Source organism: Dasypus novemcinctus, chromosome 11, assembly GCF_030445035.2.
Source record: "Dasypus novemcinctus isolate mDasNov1 chromosome 11, mDasNov1.1.hap2, whole genome shotgun sequence".
In the NCBI taxonomy this organism is placed as follows: Eukaryota; Metazoa; Chordata; class Mammalia; order Cingulata; family Dasypodidae; genus Dasypus; species Dasypus novemcinctus.
Window position 1 is genome coordinate 116,515,427 of NC_080683.1, and position 22,170 is coordinate 116,537,596.

At 39.0% G+C, this 22,170-nt stretch overlaps 1 protein-coding gene across 2 annotated transcripts in view; it reads left to right on the forward strand.

Annotated features, from left to right (window-relative positions):
- Positions 1 to 22,170, forward strand: part of PEX7 (peroxisomal biogenesis factor 7) — a 114,763-nt gene that overhangs the window by 43,858 nt on the left and 48,735 nt on the right. The window contains exons 6-8 of one of the 2 annotated variants that reach the window (XM_004468544.5): positions 7,238 to 7,344; positions 8,973 to 9,086; positions 10,042 to 10,097. In XM_004468544.5, coding sequence (XP_004468601.2) covers positions 7,238 to 7,344; positions 8,973 to 9,086; positions 10,042 to 10,097 — 277 coding nt within the window. The remainder of the gene's footprint in view (positions 1 to 7,237; positions 7,345 to 8,972; positions 9,087 to 10,041; positions 10,098 to 22,170) is intronic. The other variant, XR_011650158.1, reaches the window with a different exon arrangement.

The following is a 22,170-nucleotide window of genomic DNA, read 5'->3' on the forward strand; positions in this document are numbered from 1 at the left end:
TTAGGTCTTTGTCAAGTTCACTGAGAAGCAGACCCCAGCCCAGAAAGGGGAGGGGCAGGGGTGCATGAGTGCCCGGGGTGCCTGCTTTCTCAGCTCACCTGTTCCCTGTCCCTTGACATGGCGCTGTCGGCTGGCTTTCTCACTCAGTGGGACACGTGGGCACCAGCACCTCCTGAATTTTCTAACTTATAAATTCTGTCATAAAAAAGGTAGTGACATTTTTTCCATTTGTAGTTCAGAAAAATCCCAAGCACCCACTTTTGACCTCTCAGCTGTGCTCAGTTCTGTGGTCGGCCCGACGAGGACCTGCCCCTGGCTCGTCAACTGTGCTAAGTCCCAGGTCTTCTAGAATCACATGGCTTCTAGAGGAAGGGTGTTGCTGGGAAGACCAGACCCTCGACGTCCACATCACCTGCTTTATACGCTGACGGCTGGGAAAGTCGAGCAGGCACGTCGGGTCAGAGCTGTTTGGGATTCGGAAGCAAACTCTACTGGCCGGTAGCTTGACCACAGGCAATGATTATAATCAGGCCCTTGAAGGTGTTTGAAGCTCTAGTCCTTCCAATTCTGAATAGTTTCCGTCTGGAACCTTCAGATCCCTCACTCCCTCTCATCCCAACATCCTTAGCTAGATCCACAGATGTCAGTTACTCTCATCACCTGCCACAGTGCTTTTCAACCATTTTTTTTTTTAAAGATTTTATTTATTTATTTAATTCCCCCGTCTCCCCGGTTGTCTGTTCTCTGTGTCTATTTGCTGCGTCTTGTTTCTTTGTCCGCTTCTGTTGTCGTCAGCGGCAAGGGAAGTGTGGGCGGTGCCATTCCTGGGCAGGCTGCACTTTCTTTCACGCTGGGCGGCTCTCCCTATGGGTGCACTCCTTGCACGTGGGGCTCCCCTACGCGGGGGACACCCCTGTGTGGCAGGGCACTCCTTGCACGCATCAGCACTGCACATGGGCCAGCTGCACACGGGTCAAGGAGGCCCGGGGTTTGAACCGTGGACCTCCCATGTGGTAGATGGACGCCCTAACCACTGGGCCAAGTCCGTTTCCCTTCAACCATTTTTAAGAGTAACAGAAGAGTGTTTTCAAATTTAAAATGAAACACCCCCCCCCAACACTAGTACATTTTTATAGATCCATAAACATGTTGTAAAAGTATCATTAAAAACACGGACTAAAGGAATGCCCACCAAATTCATGACAGTGGTGGGCTCTGGGCAGGGGTGGGGGTGCATTGAAAATAGAGATTTCAACTTTATCTGTGGTGTGTACCCTCAGGGGCAAATATGGTAAAATTTGCTTGTGTGAGATTGTTATTTTCCCAATTAGGGGAGAAGGTAACGTAGAAATGAAAAGAATCATTCCTGAAGAAGCTGCCACCATTGACTGCAGGGCACTTGTCCTCCAGCAGCTCACGAGGCACCTGCCCGGGAGCCAGACTGCCTGGGTTCCGGTTCCCAGTTCTGGTTGTAAGTTTAGGTTCTGATTCCGGTTCTGGTTTGGGTTCCAGATCTGCCACTTCCTCTCTTGAGTGAGTTATTTTTAAGTACTATAAAAATTTCTGTACTTCAAATAGTTGTGGTATTTTAAAAAATTAATACATATAAAATGCCTAGTAAAGCATTTGGCATGTAGTATGTACTCACTAAACCCTAGCTATTCTTGTTATTCTTCTTAATGCCTTCTAATAATCATGGATATGTTTTCTCATTTGTTTTTTTAACATTTATTGAAGGTGTACTATATAGCTGGCACCATGCTAAGTCCCCACTACCTTATCTCATTTCAGTCTTATATAGCGGGAAACAGCATCAGGGAAGCCACAGTGACATGTTCAGAGGTCAACAGCTATGAAATGATTGAGCCAGATGAGAACCAGACCCCGAACTCCTAAGCCCCTATCCTTAACACTATGTATTCTTACCTCCACCAAATTTAATTCATATTTTTCTTAAGCAACGTCCAAAGAAGCCAGGAATAAACTTGTCCAAAATAGTTCAATTTAGTCACATGAGACATGATTTACAAATGGGAATATAGGGAAATTTGTAGGGAATTAAAGGATAATTTTTTAAATGAGCATTTTTAGCTATTGCATGCTAGAAACTGTGCTAGGCGCTTTACAGATACTTTATTTCATTGCATAATTGTCCAACCCTGCCTGGTAGGCCCTCTGTTTCTCAAAAATGAAGACTCGGCCTCAGCTAGGGCTTTCCTTGTGCCAGGGCACACAGCTGCCAGGGGACTGAAAGCTCCGACACCTGTCGTGCCAGAGACCACGGTCTCTTCCTCCACATGGAGGAAGCTTCTCTTGTGATCGATTGTTTGTATTTTACTTTGCTGTAGATGTGTATTTCCTGGGTTTTATTCATCTTGCCAACTTATTTCTTCAGTGTTTAGAAAAAGTGAAAGGAAACATCATATGAAATATTTTTCAGGAGTAACTTTGTGCAGCTAAGCAATGTAAACCATTTTTGCAGCGATGTAAAGCATAATCCTTTGTTTTTTCCCAACTTTTTCCAAGGAGAAAATTATGTGTCTGGCTGACCCACTGAAGTGCAGTGTGCATAAAAGTTTAAAAAAAAAGTCCCCATTTTACCTTGAGAAACTTTAACAGGAATATCGTTACCGTTTTGTTTCTTTGGAATATGCTGGTTCAGGGTACTAACTATATTTACTAGACAGGAGGATTTTCAGGGACTTTTCCTGCCCTGAAAAAAAAATGCACCAGAATGGGTTTAGTTACCACTGTGCTTGTCTCTTTGGAAGATTCTAAGTTTCTTACACTATCTAAAAGCATTATTATGGTGCATTACTTTTTTTTTTTTTAATTCATTGAAATATATCATTCATAGTAAATATACATAAACAATAAATGTATAATAGTTGTGAACTTACAAAACAAACATATATAACATCAAGCAAACATGTATAACATCTCACCCACCACCAATAACTTGCATTGTTTTTAAACCTTTTTAACTAATGATTAAAGACCATTGTCAGAATATTACTACTAAACAAAGTATTTTTCCCCTAACCAATCTGATTATTATCTTTATATCATCTATATATGAACATACATAAACAATTAAGTGTATAGTAAAAGTTGTGAACTTAAAAAGCAGACATGCATAATATCATACAGGGATCCCATACATCAACCCTCCACCAACACTTTGCATTGTCGTGAGACATTTGTTACAAACTATGAAAGAGCACTGTCAAAATCTTACTACTAATTATAGTTCTTTTCTTACATTTGGTGTGTTTTCCCCCCAACCCACCCTATTATTATTTTTAAATATGTATTTTTTATGACAAGTTGTAAACTTATAAAGCAATCATGCACATGTGCAGAATTCCCAAACAACACCCCTCCATCAACACAATGTGGTGTGTCATTTGCTGCAGATAAAATAATATCATCTGATTATTGCCATGTCCATAGTGTACATTTGGCTCAGATTTTCCATACTGCCTCAGTATCAGCACAGTATATCTTTTGAGTAGATGCAAGAATGTTATATTATTACTACTAACCACAGTCCATAGTCCACTCCAGCTGTATTTTTTCCATGCTTCTCCACATTCCCAAAACCCTGCAGTAGTGATGTGTATTTGGTCTAGCTAACAAAGGACACTCTTGCATCTGTACCATCAACCACAATTCTCACCCACCTCTTGGTTTACTGTGCTATCCAGTTCCTAGATTATTCTCAAGCATTCTGTCAATTGGCATTTACATACCTAGACTGCCATTTTCAGTCACATCCCCATTTATAAACTAGCTGTTACTCACTGTGTGTTACCATCCACTCTATACATTTCCACAATTTTACAGTAAAGCTAATTAAAACTTATACATACATAAAACATCAATGGTCCACTCAGTCCTTCTCTTATCTGCTTTAAGAATCCACCACCTATCACCAGGTGTTAAAGACATTTTCCAATAATTTCTTCTAGAAATTTTATGGTTCTTTTATTTTTAGTTTGGTGATCCATTTTGAGTTAGTTTTTGGATAAGGTATGAGATAGGGGTCCTCTTTCCTTCTTTTAGCTATGGATGTCCAATTTTTTCAGCACCATTTGTTGAATGGGTTGTTCTACCTGAGCTGTGTGAGTTTGACAGGCTAGTCAACAATCACTCGACCATTACCTGTGAGGGTCAGTTTCTGAACCATAAATTTGGTTCCATTGGTCTATTATGTCTGTCTTTAGGCCAGTACCATGTTGTTTTTACCACTGTAGATAGGTATTATGATTTAAAGTCTGGAGATAAGGGTTCACTTTTCCTTTTTATGATGTTTCTGGCTTTCAGGACTCTTTACCCTTCCAAATAAATTTAATGATCATGTTTTCAATTTTTCTTTAATGCTGGTGGAATTTTTTTGGGATTGCATTAAATCTGTATATCAATTTGAGTAGAATTGACATCTTAATGATATTTAGTCTTCCAGTCCATGAGTATGGAATGTTCTTCCAGTTATTTAGGGCTTTTTTGATTTGTTTAATATTGAGTTGCAGTTTTCTGAATACAAGTGCTTTACATCATTGGTTAAGTTTATTCCTGACTATTTGAGTTTTATCTGACTATTTGAGTTTTATCTGTCATGTTTTATTTTCACCACTCTTTTGACACTTTTAGTTACTTTTATTAATATAATCTTCATTTCTAAACTATCTTCCAGGCCCCTTTCTTCTGTCTTTTCTTTTCAGGCTCTAGCACACCCTTTAGTATTTCCTGAAAAATCTGGTCTCTTGCTTAGAAATCCTCTCAGTTTCTGTTTATCTGTCAACATTCTAATTTTGCCCTCATTTTTGAAAGACAGCCTTGCTGGATATAAGAGTCTTGGCTGGAAGTTTTTCTCTTGTAGTTTCTTGAATATATCAGACCACTGTCTTCTTGTCTCCATGGTTTCTCGTGAGAAATCAGCACTTAATCTTATTGGGTATCCCTTATGTGTTATGCGTTTCTTTTCTCTTGCTGCTCTCAGAATTCTCTCTTTGTCTTTGGCCTTTGACATTCTGATGAGTATGTGTCTTGGAGTTGGTCTCTTTGATTTTTTCAGATGTAAGTACGTTGTGCTTCTTGGACAGGGATATCTATGTCCTTCAATAGCACTGGGAAATTTTCTGCCATTATTTCTTTAAATATTCCTTTTGCCCCTTTTCCCTTCTCTTCTTCTGAGACACCCATGACGCGTATGTTTGCATGCCTTTTGCTGTCATTTAGTTCCCTGAGACCTTGTTCAAATTTTTTTCTATTCTTTTCTTTATCTGTTCTTTTGTATGTTCACTTTCAGAGGCCATTTGTTGAAGCTCACCAATCCTTTCTTCTGCCTCCTCAAATCTGCTATTATATGATTCCAGTATTTTAAAAATTTCATTTATTGCACCTTTCATTCCCATAAGATCTGCTATTTTTCTATGTATGCTTTCAAATTCTTCTTTGTGCTTATCCAGTGTCTTTGTAATATCCTTAATCTCTTTAGCCATCTCATTGAATTTATTAAGGAGATTTGTTTGAACATCTATGATTAGTTGTCTCAACTCCTTAATGTCATCTGGAGGCTTATCTTGTTCCTTTCACTGGGCCATAGCTTCCTGCTTCTTGGTGTGGATTGTAATTTTTTGTTGGTGCCTTCACATCTGTCTTGCTAGAGTATTTTTCCTTTCTAGTTTAGGGCGTCCTATTGTTTCTCCCTTGCTGGTTGTTCAGTAGGAGCCAAGCATGTAGTTGGTGCTGTAAGCTGTGGAGGCTCAAGCTGCCCTCATTGCACCAGGGACCAATGAAGCTTCTTCCAATTCTCTCCTTTGCCAGGGGTAGGGACAGAGTCACAGCTATGTGAAATAATCCACTTGCTGGCCTAGACCATAGTTGCCCAGGGAGACTGATGGAGCTTCACATCCCTTTCTCCCCTACTTGGGGCAGGGATGGAGCTGCAGATGTGGGCAGCAATCTGTAGTGTGCGTCCTAAGATGACCGCCATTGCCCTGGTAGACTTCTGATTTTCAACCTATGCCAGCTGAAGTTCCCTGCAGTTACCTTTATAGGCTGGTGCAGGACTCCTCACCCTCCCATGTGCCAGGGGTGGGGCTGAAGCCTAGGTGGGCTGCAGGCTGATCTGCATGAAAGAAACTGGTTCCTTTGGACACTGAGAGTTTCAGTCAGCCCAGCTTCCCCTCAAGCTGGGGGCGGAGTCAGAATGGCGGCCACTGGCCTCTTTCTGACCTGAGCTGGTTCACAGCCCAGCTGTTGCTAGGGTTATTCCATAGCCAGCCGAGTCCCCCAATCAGTAGCTGAAATCGGCAGCCAACTGTCTCCTCCTCCCCTGTTTCTGGGAAATGGAGCTTCCAATTCCCATCACAGAGCAGCTCCTCGGGCAGCTCATGCCGCCAGAGTAGGATGATCACTGGCCTTCACGGCTTGGCTGGTAATTTCCTGGAGAGGCTGGTGCAGGTCCCCGCAACTTCCTCTCTGCTGGAGGTGGCACTGGGGCCTAGGCCAGACCTGCAATATGATCTGGATGGGAAGAAGCCGGTGCCTACCAGCACTGGGATTTTCATTCGCCCTGCTTCCCCTCGTGCCAGGTGCGGTGTTCAGATGGCGGCTCCCGGCCTCTTTCTACTTGGAGAGGCTCAAGGCTCAAGCTTTAGCTGTTCTCAGGATCATACTGTAGCCCACTGAATTTCCTCATCAGTAGCTGAAACTGGTGCCCAACCGTCTCTTCCTCCCCCCTTTTGGGGAAGTGGAGCTTTCAATTCTAGCCGTGGAACAGCTCCCAAGGTGGCTTGTGCCTCCAGTGGAGGATGGGCACTGACCTCTGGGGTGTGGAGCCTCTACTTAGGAGTCTTCTCTGCAGATGCATACCCTCCTCCTTCCATTCCTTCAAGGACTTTGCAGGATGTTCTTCTGGCCTCCTGGAGCCCCCAGACAGGTGCTTCAGCTAGCTCCAGAGAGCTCTGGGTGTTTGCTCACTGCCCTTAGCAGGAGCTGACTCAAGGAGCTCCTTACTCCACCGCCATCTTGCTGGTTTCTCTATGGTGCATTACTTTTTACAGTCCATCGTGTTAGTATATTTTTACACATAATTGTAGGAAAAAAGAGATGGCAGCATCCCCCAACATGGGAAACTGTTTTCACTAGATTTTTTTATCACAAGCACTGTTAGGTCACACTGATCACCCAGCAGGGTGACGGAAAGTGATGGAGTCTTCCTCTTCTACAGGTGATCAGACCCTGAGAGTGTGGGATGTGAAGGCTGCGGGGGTCCGAATTGTGATTCCAGCACACCAGACAGAGATTTTGAGCTGTGACTGGTGTAAATACAACGAGGTATGGTATATAGATCTATCCTGAGCTGCAGAGCCCTTGTCATAGTAAAATGGTCCTGATTTTTTTTAGCTTTGTTTATGTGGGCTTGGGTGGCGTTCATGGGCTGTTAGGGTAAATTCAATCCCTTTTGTATTAAATTGATGGTTGTGAGTGACCTGCATTAAGATTAAGTGGCTATAAGTGCAAATTAACTGGCAGAATAAGAAGCAGAAATTCTCAAAAGTACAACGGGGCAGCCTTACTTGTTCATTTTGGGAAACTGCTTTACAGTTTATTTAAATTTTTTTTCTTTATTGCCCTTCACTTTGCAAATTTGTATCATCTTTTGCTTTTATGTCTTTTTCATTTTTCTGGTCAGGCTGCTGAATGATTTGCAACTTGATTTTTAATTTGACAGTCCATTAGTTTTAAAATTTTCAGTTTCATCTGCCTTGTAGGCTTAATCAAGCTTCATGCTCTCATGACATGGTGGTGTCCATGTGTAACTTTTTGCAAAACTTCAATTAACCACATGAGCATATGAATTAGAAATAGAAATGGATTAAATGTGTTGCTCTGCTGTTTTTGTACATGAATGGTCTGCTGACTATGACAAATTGATAAACTTAAGCCTTATTTTTTCCAAGTTTTAAATTAATTAATGGTGGTTAAGAGAACCTTGTGTTGGCAGAGTTCCTCAAATAAAAATACATAAAATAGATTAAAAGTACAGATAGTCCCATATTTCAGTAGTAATACTTGATCTAAATGGAACTCTCAGTGCTGAAGAATACAGTTCAGATCACTCATCATAAATGAATTTCCCATCCAGGAAAATTAACTTGTGAGTTATATTTTATACTTCTAGTAATTCTAAAACAGATGCTGACATCACTGAAACTTTTCTTCAAATGTGCTTACACAGAGGCCCAATAAATTGAGACAGTGAGTTGATGATAGGTGGGTTGACATGGGGTGTGGGGGGTGGGCATGGACCCAGCACCTGGCAGGGTTGGCCAAGAGCTCTGGGTACACCCAGGGCTCCAGAGAGCAGTGTGTGTAAAATCTGACGAGATAGGAGACCACCATGATTTGCATCGACCGTCAGATGTGCATAGATACTGTATGAAGACTTGGCCCATGAGAGTTGGGGACAGTTTTTGATTTAGATTCAGAAAATCATACAAAAATTGAATTTAAACCCTTTGCTTTTTCAAATATTCCTAAATTAATAGGTCTCTTGCCTTTTAATGCCTGATAAAGCCACAGTGCATGTTGTAAACCTTTGGAGGAGAAAGGCCAGCTCTTTTGTCAGATAGAATACTGCAAGAGGCGAACTGGAAGTTAATGCTACTAAAGGCAAATTGGAAATTTCCTAGTGCTGTTTGGGACTGCTGCCTTTCTCTGTTGTGTACAGTGTTCTATCCTAATACATAAAGCATATTGATTTCCTTACCCCTGAAGTCATATTGATTTTTGCTTTTAATATCTATTTTGATTCCTTTCTATCCTTCTCTAATATCTTGAGAATGACTCCTGAGTCAGTTTTGAATAACTGTCAGAAAATAGACATTAATTCTAGAAGGAAAGCCTGGGTACAGCGTAATGGCACATATGTCACAGTTTACTTTCCTCTGAATTGTTTTCAGAACTTGCTGGTGACAGGGGCAGTTGACTGCAGCTTGCGAGGCTGGGACTTGAGGAATGTGCGGCAGCCGGTGTTCGAGCTGCTGGGCCACACGTATGCTATCAGGAGGGTGAAGGTGAGTCCTCAGTCTGCTTGTCTCACGCAGAGCAAAGCTGACCCGCAAAGATAATCAAAGGAGCGTGTATCACAGGTATTTTTAGTGTTTAAGGACTGGGGGCTAATGACTCTTCTTCACGCACACTTTTCTTATGCAATTAATAATTGTGAACCCTGAAAGCTAAAATTAGGTAAAATCATTGAATTATTATTTGATGCATTGGGCAGTGTAGATATTTAGGACTTAGGGCTAGATAAGAATGTTTTCCTAATTCTGTCATCCCCAGTGTATTTCTTCTTTTAAATTTTATTTTGTAATTGTAGTAATTTGCTTTTAGTATTATATACTTCATAATTTCTCATTCATTGGGAAGGTCTCTTTTTTGAAACTGGAGTTGAGAGATGTTTAATTCTTTCTTTTTCTTGATGTGATAAATATATGAATCTTCACAAAAGTTGAGGATATAGAAAATTTCTACTCTGTAAACAGCAGACAATGAGGTAACTTTTTTGTGCCACTCCAGAGAAATTTGCTTGACTATCAGGTAATTTAAATTAGTTTCCCGGCTTCTGTTTTGTCAGGTTCTGCTAAGTCATTGTGGAAAATATCTTACTTAAATGGCATCTCCCAGTTTCCTTCTTTTTTCTTTCTGATAACTTATATTTAATTTTTTCAGAATAGCAACATTTTGGGAATTTTATTCTATATAAGCTCTAAAAACTTGAAGGATGGCTTTCTTTGAATAATATAAAAAGAAAGGTTTTTCCTGTAGATGAGTATGTAATAGGCCAGGATGATTTTTAACTCAAATGAAAGCATGTAAGGTTTAAGAAAGCATAATTTTAAGTGACTAAACTTCAATTTATTTGAATATTAGTAGGAATAATCATATGAAGTAGCATGTTATAATCACAGCTAACCTCAAAAAGGTTTTTTTTATTATTTATTTATTTATTTATTTATTTATTTGTAGTTTTCACCATTTCATGCTTCAGTGCTGGCCTCTTGCTCCTATGATTTTACTGTAAGGTACAGTGGCTTTTAATATGTTTCTTTGTAAAATATCAAGTAGCATTTGCATGTTTGCAATATTTATGAAAGATAACATGTTTATTTTACTAATATAAAAATAATTTAAGCTGGGCACATTTAAATATTTGCTCTTAGGATTAATGTTATATTTTTCCTATTTTCATGATCCAGCCCCATGTATGAGTAATAATTCTTTGCCATTTAAAGTGTAACCTGGCTACTCTGTTTAAAAGCTTTTTTTCCTCACAGTTGTTTTTGTAGCACTTTCCCACTTTGTAGATTGTATAGACCCAAGATCTTTTGAGTTTAGATTTTAGAAATTTGGAAATGTCATTTTTCATGTCTAATTATATGAATCTTAAGGCTAAGATTGTTTTAGATGAAAAAACAATTGGTATGTATATTTGTTTATGTATATAAATATATGAATGTATATGTATTAATAAATATATACATATATAAATTGTGTGTGTGTGTGTATAGTCCAACCACACCCCCATTTCTAATCCCACACCACAGGATACATTCTGTTTTTTCCCCATTTCCATTACCAAAATATATTTACTTATTTGCTAAGCTCTAGAATGCACAGAAAGTTGTTTCAGGTTTGTAAACCCATGCCTCTGTGAAAAAGTTTATTGATTGGATTGTAACATTTGCTTAGAGGTGTTTTGTTTTGTCATTTGCTTAGGAAAATATAGTCCAAACACTGAGTTCAAAAGTTATTTGGGTTGGTTTTCTGCTCCCCTATCAGAGGATGGTTATGATATTCATTTGAAACATGGTTTGATTCCTTTACTTCTGTTTGTATTCCTCTAGTTTTGGGGTTTTCCTCCCATTCCTTCCCATCCCTGTTGATTTTATCTATCTTTTTTTCCTGAGCACACAAAATCTTACCATGGTTCCAAAAGTTAGGATGTCCATAAAGCTATATTCAAAAAGGTGTTGTTCCCCTCCCCTTCAGTTTCCTCTGTCATTTTCGTTTAATTTCATCCCATGTCTTGCACGTAACTCTTTTCCCTCAGAATGCCTCTATTTCCTGTTTTGTGTTTTTAATTATTTTCCCTTTTTTCTTACCCAAAAAGTAATACTCTGTGTCTTAACTTTCCCAGCTGCTAAAACAAATACCCTGCAATGAATTGGCTTAAGCAATGGGAATCTATTTGCTCACAATTTTGAGACTTGGAGAAGCCTAAAATCAAGGCATCAGCTAGGTAGTGCTTTCCCCCTCAAGACTGTGGTACTTTGGGGCTGACTCCTCGGCCCTTGGATTTTTGTCACAGCACATTGCACATGCATTCCATTGTCTTCCGGCTTCTTCCCCTGATTTTCTCTATGCCTGAATTTTGCTTAAAAAGGACTCCAGTAATCTTAATAAAAGCCTCACTCAATTGGGCCATACCTTAACTTTCAAATTTGCTTGCATAGAGGTCTGTAAAGTAATGTTTTAGGATTTTTTAATTTCTTCTGTTCCGTCGATAATTTCATTCTTCGAATTTTTTATTTTGTATATTTGTACTTTCTCCCTTGATTAAGTTAGTTAGTGGTATGTTTATTATTTTTCTCCAGCAAACTTAAGTACTGGTTTTCTCTATCTTATTAATTGTTGCTTTTGTCTTTGTAATTTCCTTCTTGCTACTTTCTTTTGGCTTACTTTATTGTCCTTTTTTTGGCTTTCTGAGTTGGGAATTTATTTTTTTTATTCCTTCATTTTTATTAATGAAGTACTAAGCCTGTAAATTTTCCTGTGGTTACTGTTTCAAATATATCTGATAGATTCCTATATATAATGCTTTCACTGTCTTATTTGAGATACCTGGGGCCAGTAAGTGAACCTGGGACCTTGTATACAGGAAACAAGTGCGCAACCCCTGAATGAGCCACATCAACTCCCCTGAGTTGTTTTTGTTTGTTTGTTTTGCTTGTTGTTTGTTTTTGTTTTTTCTAGGAAGCCAAACCTGGGACCTCCCATTTGGGAACCAGGTGCTCGACTGCTTGAGCCACCTATGCTTCCTTTCAGTATCATTTTTAAAAATTTACTAAGTTCTGTTTGCATTTTCCTTTTCCCCTAAGTGTTATTTAATAGGAAGTTATTTAATTTCCAGATAGAAGGGCTTTTTATTTATTGTTTTAAAATTTGTTAATAATTTGTTTTTTGCATTCTTATCAGAGAATACTGTTTGTAATCTTCCTGTTTTATGAAATTTAATGATATTTTGCATGGAGGAACTAATGATAATTTTTAGAATATTCCATGTACAGTTGAAAAGGAAGTGTATTCTCTATTATCAGAGTGTGAAGTGCAATGTATATTCATGAGATCTACTCATGAATTATGTTGTTTAGATCTTTTATATCCTTCCTTATTTTTGCAGCATTTAGTCTGTTTTATTCTGAGAGTGATATGTTAAAATCTCCCTGTACTGGTGGCATCTCTGTGTCTCCCAGCAGCTCTGGTAGTGTTTGTTTTGCAAAGATGAAGTCTGTGCTTTTGGTGCTTTTATGTTTATAGTATTTATATTGTGAATTGCGGCTTTTAGCATTAAAAAGTGTTCTTGTTCACTGTTAATGCTTTTTTGGTTCAGTTATGCTTCTTCTCTTGTCAGTAACATTGTCCCTGGTATACCTTTTCACATACCTTTATTTTTAGCTTATCAGAGTAATTTTGTTTTAGGTATATCTCTTAAATACAGCATATATTTGGGTCTTGCTTCTTAAGCCAAATCAAAAATCTTTTTATTATAGTAGATGAGTTTAACTCAGTTTTATCAGTAAGAATGATGTGTGTGGTAGTAAGACTGTCATTATTTTATGTTATGAGTATTATGTATATTATGTTTTATATGCAGTGTTTCTTTTTATAGGTGATGCATTTTATATTGTTTTGGTCTTTTACTTTATAAATTTGGTATTTAGGTAAATTTTTATTATTTTTTTAGTGGTTTTCTTTGTCCCTATAACTTTTTAAATGCATTTATTCCCTGGTTTTTAAAATTATCCATTTATTACCTGGTTTGCAGTTTTTAATGTTTTTTTTTGAAACCCGCACTTACTGCATAAACTATTCTATTGCACAGTGAGCTTATTCTATTTCCTTTTTTTCATCTCCCTTTATCTCTCTATTTTAATTGTTTTATTTCTACTTTGTCAGAACATGCAACAAATAATGTACAGCACATATTACAGAATGTTAGTCTCCCACTCTTGTTTCCATCTTTATTTTACACTTAGATACATAACTCATATACTAAATGCTCATCATCAGTCTTTTTGCTGAAGATTTCAAGTCTTGGCTTGATGAAGTTCATCTTCTAGTAGAGTCCTAAAGAAGTGTTCATGAGTACAAAATTCTTTGGAGCTCTTGTATGTTTAATATTTTTTTATAGCCTTGATACTTAAAGGACATATACTTAGCTGAAGGTAAACTCCTTGGTTCATAGTCTCTTTCCATGAGATTTTAAAAAATGTTTTTCTAGTTTTTGCATTGTTTCATATGTTATTTTCAAGAGTTCTGATGCCAGACTAATTCTCTTATAAGGCATTTGATCTATTTTCCTGGGGACCCTGAGGATTTTCTCTTTAGATTTACTGTGGCATATCTCAAGTTGATCATTGCAGGTCAATTTGCCTGCTACTGAGTGGACTCTTTAAATATATAGATCTGGGCCTTTTTTTATTTCCAGAAAGATTTTTGGAAATAATTTTAAATATTAGTTCTGATCCATTGTTTTATCTTTCATTGGGACTTCACCAAATCTCTTTTGCCTGTCTTCTATTTTAAATACTTTATTTCTGATGCTTTTTACTTCTTATTTCATTTTCTTTCTCTTGATTGTTTTCCTACTTGTCTTATAGACTTTTATTATGATTTAATGTGAATTTATTCTTCTTTTGGCATCTTGTAATTTAATTTCTGATATGATTTCACCTTATCTATTCTAGTTTATTTTTTCCTCCTGGATTCAGTCAACTCTTTGTTTCTTTCCATTTTTGTCTACTTCTTTTCTTTATTTTTGAATTCCTGACCAAGATATTTTTTTCAGATGTTCAAATGCTTGTTTGAACATGTTTAACTCAGCTCAGAGTGTTATGTCACAGTTTTCTTCTATTTTGCTGGGCTTAATATTTTTAACTTTATTTTAAAAATAATTTCAAACTTAACAGAATAGTTGTAGAAATAATACAAATCTCATATAGAGAACTCCAGTATACCCCACCCAGTTACCCGGATCAACCAACTTTTCATGTTTGTCACATTTGCTATCCATCGCTCCCTCCCTCCCTTTCTTCCTTTTTTCTTCCTCTTCTTCTCTCTTTCTTTCTTTCTTTCTATACATTTGAAAGTAGGTTACATACATTATGCTCCTTGAACACTTAATACTTCCATGTACATTTCTAAGAACAAGGATATTCACTTATATAACCACCTTAAGTACACTTATCAATTTCAAGAAATTTAATAATGATATAAAGTTTACAGTCTATGCTCCAGTTTATACATACATATATTCCATTATTAGATCTAGTTCAGGATCATGTATTGCATTTAGTTGTTATTATCTCTTTAATTTCACTTTGCTTTTTTAAGAAATGGTGGAAATATGTATACAACATGAGCCTTCCCCATTTCAGCCACTCTCAAGCATACAATTTGGTGGGATTAATTGTATTCACAATGTTGTGCTACCCTCAGAACTTTCCCATCACCCCAAATAGAAACCATGTACCATGAAGCATTAACTCTCCCTTTTTCTCTCTTCCCCTGCCCCATTAACCTTCTCTACTCTTTGTCTTTCTGAATTTGCATGTTTTATTGCTTTCATGTAAATGGAATCATACAGTATCTGTTTCTTTTATCTGACTCATTTCACTCAACATGATGTCTTCAAGGTTCATCCATGTAGTAGCATGTACCAGAACTTCTGTCCTTTTTAGGGCTAAGTTATGTTCCATTGTGTGGAACATTTTCTTTATCTGTTGATCACCGATGGACCTTCAGGGTTGCTTTCACACTTTGGCCATTGTGAATAATGCTGCTGTGAATGTCGCTGTGCAAATATGTCTCAGTCCCTGATTTCAGCTCTTTGAGGTGTATACCAGAAGTGAGATTTCTGGGTCATACAGTAGTTCTTTCTATGTTTAGCTTTTTGAAGAACTGCCAAACTGTTTTCCATAGTGACTGTACCACTTTATGTGCCCACCAACAGTGTACAAGGGCCCATATATCCCAGCAGCCTCACAAGTACTTGTTACTTTTTGTTTTTTTAAATAGTAGCCATTTTAGTGAGTGTGAGGTGGTATCTAGTGGTTTTGAGTTGCATTTCCCTATTGGCTAATCATAATGTGCATATTTTCGTGTGCTTATTGGCCACTATTTTTTTTTTGTTTTTTGTTTTTTAAAGATTTATTATTTTTTAATTTCTCCTCCCTTCCCTGCCCACCCCCGTCCCCCTTTGTCTGCTGTCTGTGTCCATTCGCTGTGTGTTCTTCTCTGTCTGCTTGTATTCTTATCAGCAGCACCTGGAATCCGTGTCTCTTTTTGTTGCGTCATCTTGCTGCATCAGCTTTCTGTGTGTGCGGCACCACTCCTGGGCAGGCTGCACTTTTTTTGTGCTGAGCAGCTCTCCTTACGGGCGCACCCCTTGCATGTGGGGCTCCCCTACGTGAGGGGACACCCCTGCGTGGCACGGCACTCCTTGTGCGCATCAGCACTGCATGTGGGCCAGCTCATCACATGGGCCAGGAGGCCCTTGGTTTGAACATTGGACCTCCCATGTGGTAAGCGGACCCCTATCCATTGAGCCAAATCTGCTTCCCTATTTGTTGTTTTTTTTTTTTTAGGAAGATTTTCATCAGATGAATTGTTTGAATTCTCATATCCATTTTATTTTCGTAGTACTTTTCTGCATACTCATAGACAGGATTAGTGGTTTGGGGTTGGCACCTTTCCTTCCTCCTAATCCTCCTTTCCTCTAAACTATTAACTTTCCAAGACTACTTCCTTGTGCCCTACATGTACTCACATACCTTAAAAAAACCCAAAAACCTTTTATTTTGAGATAATTTTGACCCACAGAAGATTTGCAGAAATAGTAGAGTTCCTGTACGCCCTTTGCCCAGTTTCTCCATATGTTAACATCTTATATAACCATAGAACAATGATCAAAATTAAACTTTAACTGTTACAATGCTAGCCACTAAACTAAAGGATGTATTTGGATTTCACCAGGTTTTGTACTGATGCCTTTTTCTCGTCTAGGGTCCAATCCTGGATCTCACACTGCAGTTAGTTGTCATGTCTCTTGGGCCTCCACCAATCAGTGATAGTTCCTCAGTTTTTCCCTGTCTTCATGGCCTGGAGAGATTTGAAATGTACTAACTAGTTATTCTGTAGAATGTCCCTCAGGTGGGATTTGTCAGATGCATTCTCATGATTAGATTGAGGTCACACATAATTGGAAAGTCCACCACAGAGGTGGGATCCCCTTCTCAGGGCATCATATAGGAGTGTACATGACAATCTGTACTACAGTGCTGTTAGGCTTGATTATTTGGGTAAGGTTGTGTTTGCCAGGATTCTCCAGTATAAAGTTGCTATTTTCATTTTTAATTACTAAATAGTTTAGGAGAGATGCTTTGAGAACATGTAGATATCCTGTTCCTGCTGAAACTTTCGATTACTACTATATTTAAAGTTTGTCTTGTGTTAATATATATATATATGTAGCACTTTGATATGGTTATGAATTCCAAAAATAGATTTGAATTATGTTTGTAATCTAGTCTGTACCCGGGCATGAGTAAGTTATGATTAGGGCTTTGATTGGCCACATCATTAGGGCGTTGAGTCCCCGCCCCTTGGTAGGTAGGAACTCAAAGATAAAAGGCATGGCAAAGGACAGAATTGAGGGTTTTCTGATGTTGGAGTCTTAATGTTGGAGTTTGATGCTTTAGTCGGAGCCACAGGAAGTCAGCATGCAGAGGAAAGAGAAGCAAGCCCCAGAAAATAGAGGAGATAAGCCCGGAGGAACCCAGGAAGCCTGAACCCTTGCGGATGTCAAGGGCCATCTTCCTCCAACACGTGGAAACAGACTTTGGTGAGGGAAGTAACTTATGCTTTATGGCCTGGTATCCGTAAGCTCCTACCCCAAATACATACCTCTTATAAAAACCAACCAATTTATGGTATTTTGCATCAGCACCCCTTTGGATGACTAATACAATATACAACACAAAATTTCCCATTTTAACCATTTTTTAAGTGTACAATTCAGTGACACTAAATGCATTCATAGTGTTGTACTGCCATCACCACTGTCCTTTGCCAAAACTTTTTCATCGTCCAAACAGAAACTCTGTAACCATTAAGCATTGACTCCCCATTTCCCTTCTCCCCAGCCCTGGTAACTTGTAATACTCTCTGTCTCTCTGAATTTACTTCTAGATATTTCATAGAAGTCGAATCCTATAATTTTATCCTTTCGTGCCTTTCTTATTTCACTCAGCATGTTTTTTAAAAATATTTTTTTAATTTGTTTTTTTAAAAGATACATAGATCACACAAAATGTACATTAAAAAATGTAGGAGGTTCCCATATGCCCCACTCCCCCCACCCCCCAATTTTCCCACATCAACAGCTTCTTTCATTAGTGTGGTATGTTCATTGCGATTGATGAATATATTTTGGAGCATGGCTACACAGCATGTTTTATAGTTTACATTGTAGTTTACACTCTCTCCCAGTCCATTCAGTGGGTTATGGCAGGATGTATAATGTCCTGCATCTGTCCCTGCAGTATCATTCAGGACAACTCCAGGTCCTGAAAATGCCCCCATATCACACCTCCTTTTCCCTCTCCCTGCCTTCAGCAACTCCCATGGCCACTGTCTCCACATCAATGATGTAATTTCTTCCATTGCTAGAATCACAATAATTGTACAGTAGAATACCAGTAAGTTCACTCTACTCCATATTTTATTCCCCCATCCTGAGGACCCTGGGGTGGTGATGCCCACTCCCCCTCTCAATTGAGAGGGGGCTTTGATCCCACATAGCTGGTGGATGGGACTCTCATGCCCACAGCTATAGACTCTCTCAGTTCCTTGGTGTGGTGGTTGTCCATCCTCACCTCCCTGTCAGCTGACCTGGGGAAATCCAATGAACGAGAATAGATGCTGCAACACCACTGACACTCAGGGCCCAGCTGACACAGGGACAGCCCAGAGATTCAAGTCTTCTGGGCATCCACCAGCCCCAGCACCAACCACAGGTTCAATAAAAGGGACAGGAGAGGCATGTGTAGAGAAGTCACATCTGAGTCCAACTCCATCACACTTAGGAGCTCAAATTCCAAAGTAGGGCCAACTAGCAAGGTACTAAAACTTAGGAGCCATCTGCCATAACTGTAGGTCCTAGCTGTCTCCATAGCCCTCAGGAGCACCACTACCAGGGGTTGTATCTACTTTGGCTGTCTCTGAGATCCTCAGCATAATGTTTTCAAGATTCAGCCACGTTGTAGCATGTATTAGGACTTCATCCCTTTTTATGGCTGAAGAATATTCCATTGTGCAGATGTACCGCATTTTATTTATCCATTCCTCTATTGCTGGATGCTTGGTTTGTTTCCACCTTTTGGCTAATGTGAATAATTCTGCTGTGAACATTGCTTGCAAGTGTCTGTTTGAGTCTGCTTTCATTTCTTTTGGGCATGTACCCAGAAGTGGGGATTGCCTGGTAATATGTAGTTCTGTGTTTAACTTTTTGAGGAACTGCCAAACTGCTTTCCACAGTGGCCTGCATGTAGTTTTAAGCTCTTACTCTAACTGCCAGTACACTTTTTCAGCTTTTTCCACACATAGGGTGGACTTTCTCTCTCTGGTGGTAGTTTTAGATCTCATATAGCCCTGCACATAGAGCTTCTCTTGTCTCTCTTCCATCCACTTCTTGTCCATAAAGCTTGCAGCAGGAATATGAAAGATAGTTCCTTGGGATTGTTTTCATTTTTCTTCTTACAGATAGTTTGAAGTTTGGAAATGCTGAAGAAATGAGTTTTAGGTAGCTTTTTGTTCCTTGTATGATTCTGTGTTGGGTTTTTTTTTTTGAGGATATGTTGAGTGTTAGATTCACAAAGCCTCATTGCCTCAAGTACCCAGAATTCCTCTCTCCTTCCTTCCAAATCAGTATTTGATATGGCAGAAACTGTAATTTTGTTTGTGTAAAATTTATTTCTAACAGAATAAATTACAACAATGCCTTAAGAGAAAGTACATGTTTAACTTGGTTTTCCTGACTCATTCAGTATAAGCAGCCAGACAAACTGGGAAACATAATCACACTGAGGCTCCCAGCTCTCAGTTAAAAACCATAACTGGTTTTAAAATTTCAATAGTATTTATAAAGTAGTAAGGAGCGATTGTAGTTTTTAGTTTGGCAGCCAAAGGATGGCAACACAGCAAACAGGAAGAAAGCTTGTTGGTTGCTCACCATCCATCCCAGACACTCCCAGACCGGAACTGTGGAGCCAGATCTTCCCCTGGAATTTAGGGTTATAAATGTGGATTTGAAAGGCACATTTTGCCTACCGATAATTCAGTTCCTACAAATGAAGACGCCCAACGAAGCTAAGTGTAGAGAAAGCAGAGCCAAAAGTGAACAGTATCTTCAGGAGGGAAGTCATGTGGGAAGGAAGGAGGGACCCGCCCACCAGAAGCAGGAGGAGACCCCAGGGCATGAGCTTGTCACAGAAACTGCAGGTGTGGGTTTCTCCAGAGGGGGCTGGCTGTGACGGGGAAGAGTCCTCTGTCGCATAGTGCCACTTCTGCAATCAAAAGGGATGTCCTGATCTAGAACCTAGTCGTTGGATTTCAGCCATCTTTCTGATGTTGGGACCTGATCAGTAGAGGGGACATTAATCTTTTGGTGATCTCATTTTTAGTACCTTTACTAGTTTTAATTGTTCTTTTTTTTTTCCTTCTGACTTTTAGATCCTTTCCGAATAGAAGGGGTGACCCGCTGACTAGCCATCACATTAAGATCTCTCTCCATACTTTCTTTTGGGAACCACCATTGTGCTCTCCATCCTGACACTCCCTGTTTTATCTGTGTTCTCTAAGAGCTCCAGACCCTCCAGTTGGAGACTTACTTTTGTTGATGTAGATTTGACTTGGTTATTTAAAACTGGACTTTGGAATGTGAACTACTCTGAAATCTTGAAGGTACTATACTGTGCTCAGAAATCATTACAGTCTACTTCTCTCTCTATTTTTAAGAATTAGATTTTGCTTCTTTCCTGAACCCTGAGTAAGTGGAGATTGGGAGATAGCTATTTAGTGCTCCTGGGGCATGAGGTGGATTAGGTCAGCTTCCTATGACATGTTATGAAGTAAAATTTCAAAAGATATTTGTAAGCATTTGGAAAAAATGAATTTATAGTTAAAAAATAGGAGATCTTTAACATATAAGTTGAAAAAGTTTGAATAAGCAATTATCCTGTATAACTTAAGAGCCCAGGTTTCTTTATACGCAAAAGAGAATGAATAATGCCTGCCCTCCCAAGCTCACAAGGTGATCACAAGAATTCCAGGAGAGAAATCCATGCTTGAAAATAATGTGACTGTTCCCAACCCTTGTCTCCCCTCCACTCACTACTGTCTTTCTCCCCAGTCTGTACCCACTTTCTCCCGGATTTCCCTTGAACTCCCATCATATTCTCTTTCCTTCTTAGCCAAGCTCTGGGTGTCCCCTTAAGCATCCATTCACCAGGCTGTTTTAAGGCCTTTGTAGTCCCAGGATACTCTTACCTCATAGGTCCCATCACCCCATCATTTAAACCTATTAAAATGAACCCATGCCACTGATTAAATAGGGTTAATTATATTAAAAAGATTTTTATAATTTTGTTTTTGAAGTGACTTGGCAATGAGTGACTCTTATGATTGATTATGATTTCCTGGCAAGCATCATGAATCATCAGGGATTCTTGTGAAGGAAAAAAACTAACCAATAAATTGTTTTGAAATGGAATGAAATGTTTCTGAATACCAAATTTATGAATAATAATGTTAATTTATACATGTTTAATTAAAATTAATTTTAACGCCCAGCACTCAGACATTTTTGTAGACCTTTGATAGCTTGTGGGCCAAGGTGCTTATGGGTCTATGTCTGTTCATTCCTAAACCCTCCCCTCCACCGAAACCCTCCCCTCTCTACCAAAACCCTCACCTCTCCACTGAAACTGCTTTGGCAAGAGCCTCCAGGGACCTCTAATCCCAAACCCCATCCCCTTGTCGCACCCTTCCTCCTGGACCGTCCTGCTCTGCTTTGCACTCTTTGTTAAGCCTTTCTTCTGGAAACTGCCTAGCCGGGGACTCCAGGTTCTTTTTGTTTTCCTCATTCTCCTCTGACCCTTCCTTCTTATGCTTCCTTGTGGAAGCACCCTTCAATTGTGCTCAGCCTTTGGCTTCGTCCTCCTTTTATCCTGTCTGCCTCTGACATCCGTTCTGCAGGACCTCTCCTGAGAACTTTTAGCCCTGCATATTCCAGGGAAACCAGGCATAGACATCTGGGGCCCAAAACAGGCACCTCAAAATGCACGTTTCCAAAACCAAGCCCTTTCTTTCCTTCCTTCCCCTGCTAGTCTTGCTTATTTATCTGTATTATCTGTCTTAGTTAATGGGACTATTATCCCTAGTCAAACAAGTCTGAAATTTAGAATTCTCCTCTTTCCTGTAAAATGGAAAACATTTCCCCATGTGCAGAAGAATGAAAAAACAAAACTCAAAACCAAGTTGCTTTACGGGCAGTATATAGAAGCAAGATCTTTTTTTACCCAGAAATAGAATTTTAATTGAGCATGCACTATAGGTATCAGATTACTGTTCTACCACCAAACTACATGTAATTGTGTGTTCCAATAGACGGTTGTCAAAGATTTTATTCTAAAAGGGACAATAAATAGAAAAGGAGAAAAGGAAAAGAAAATCATCTGTAAAAGTTTTGTTTTTGAATATATGTTTTATCTGCATATATATCTCTGTACAACTCCCTCAGCCCCTGTTGAGGGTAAG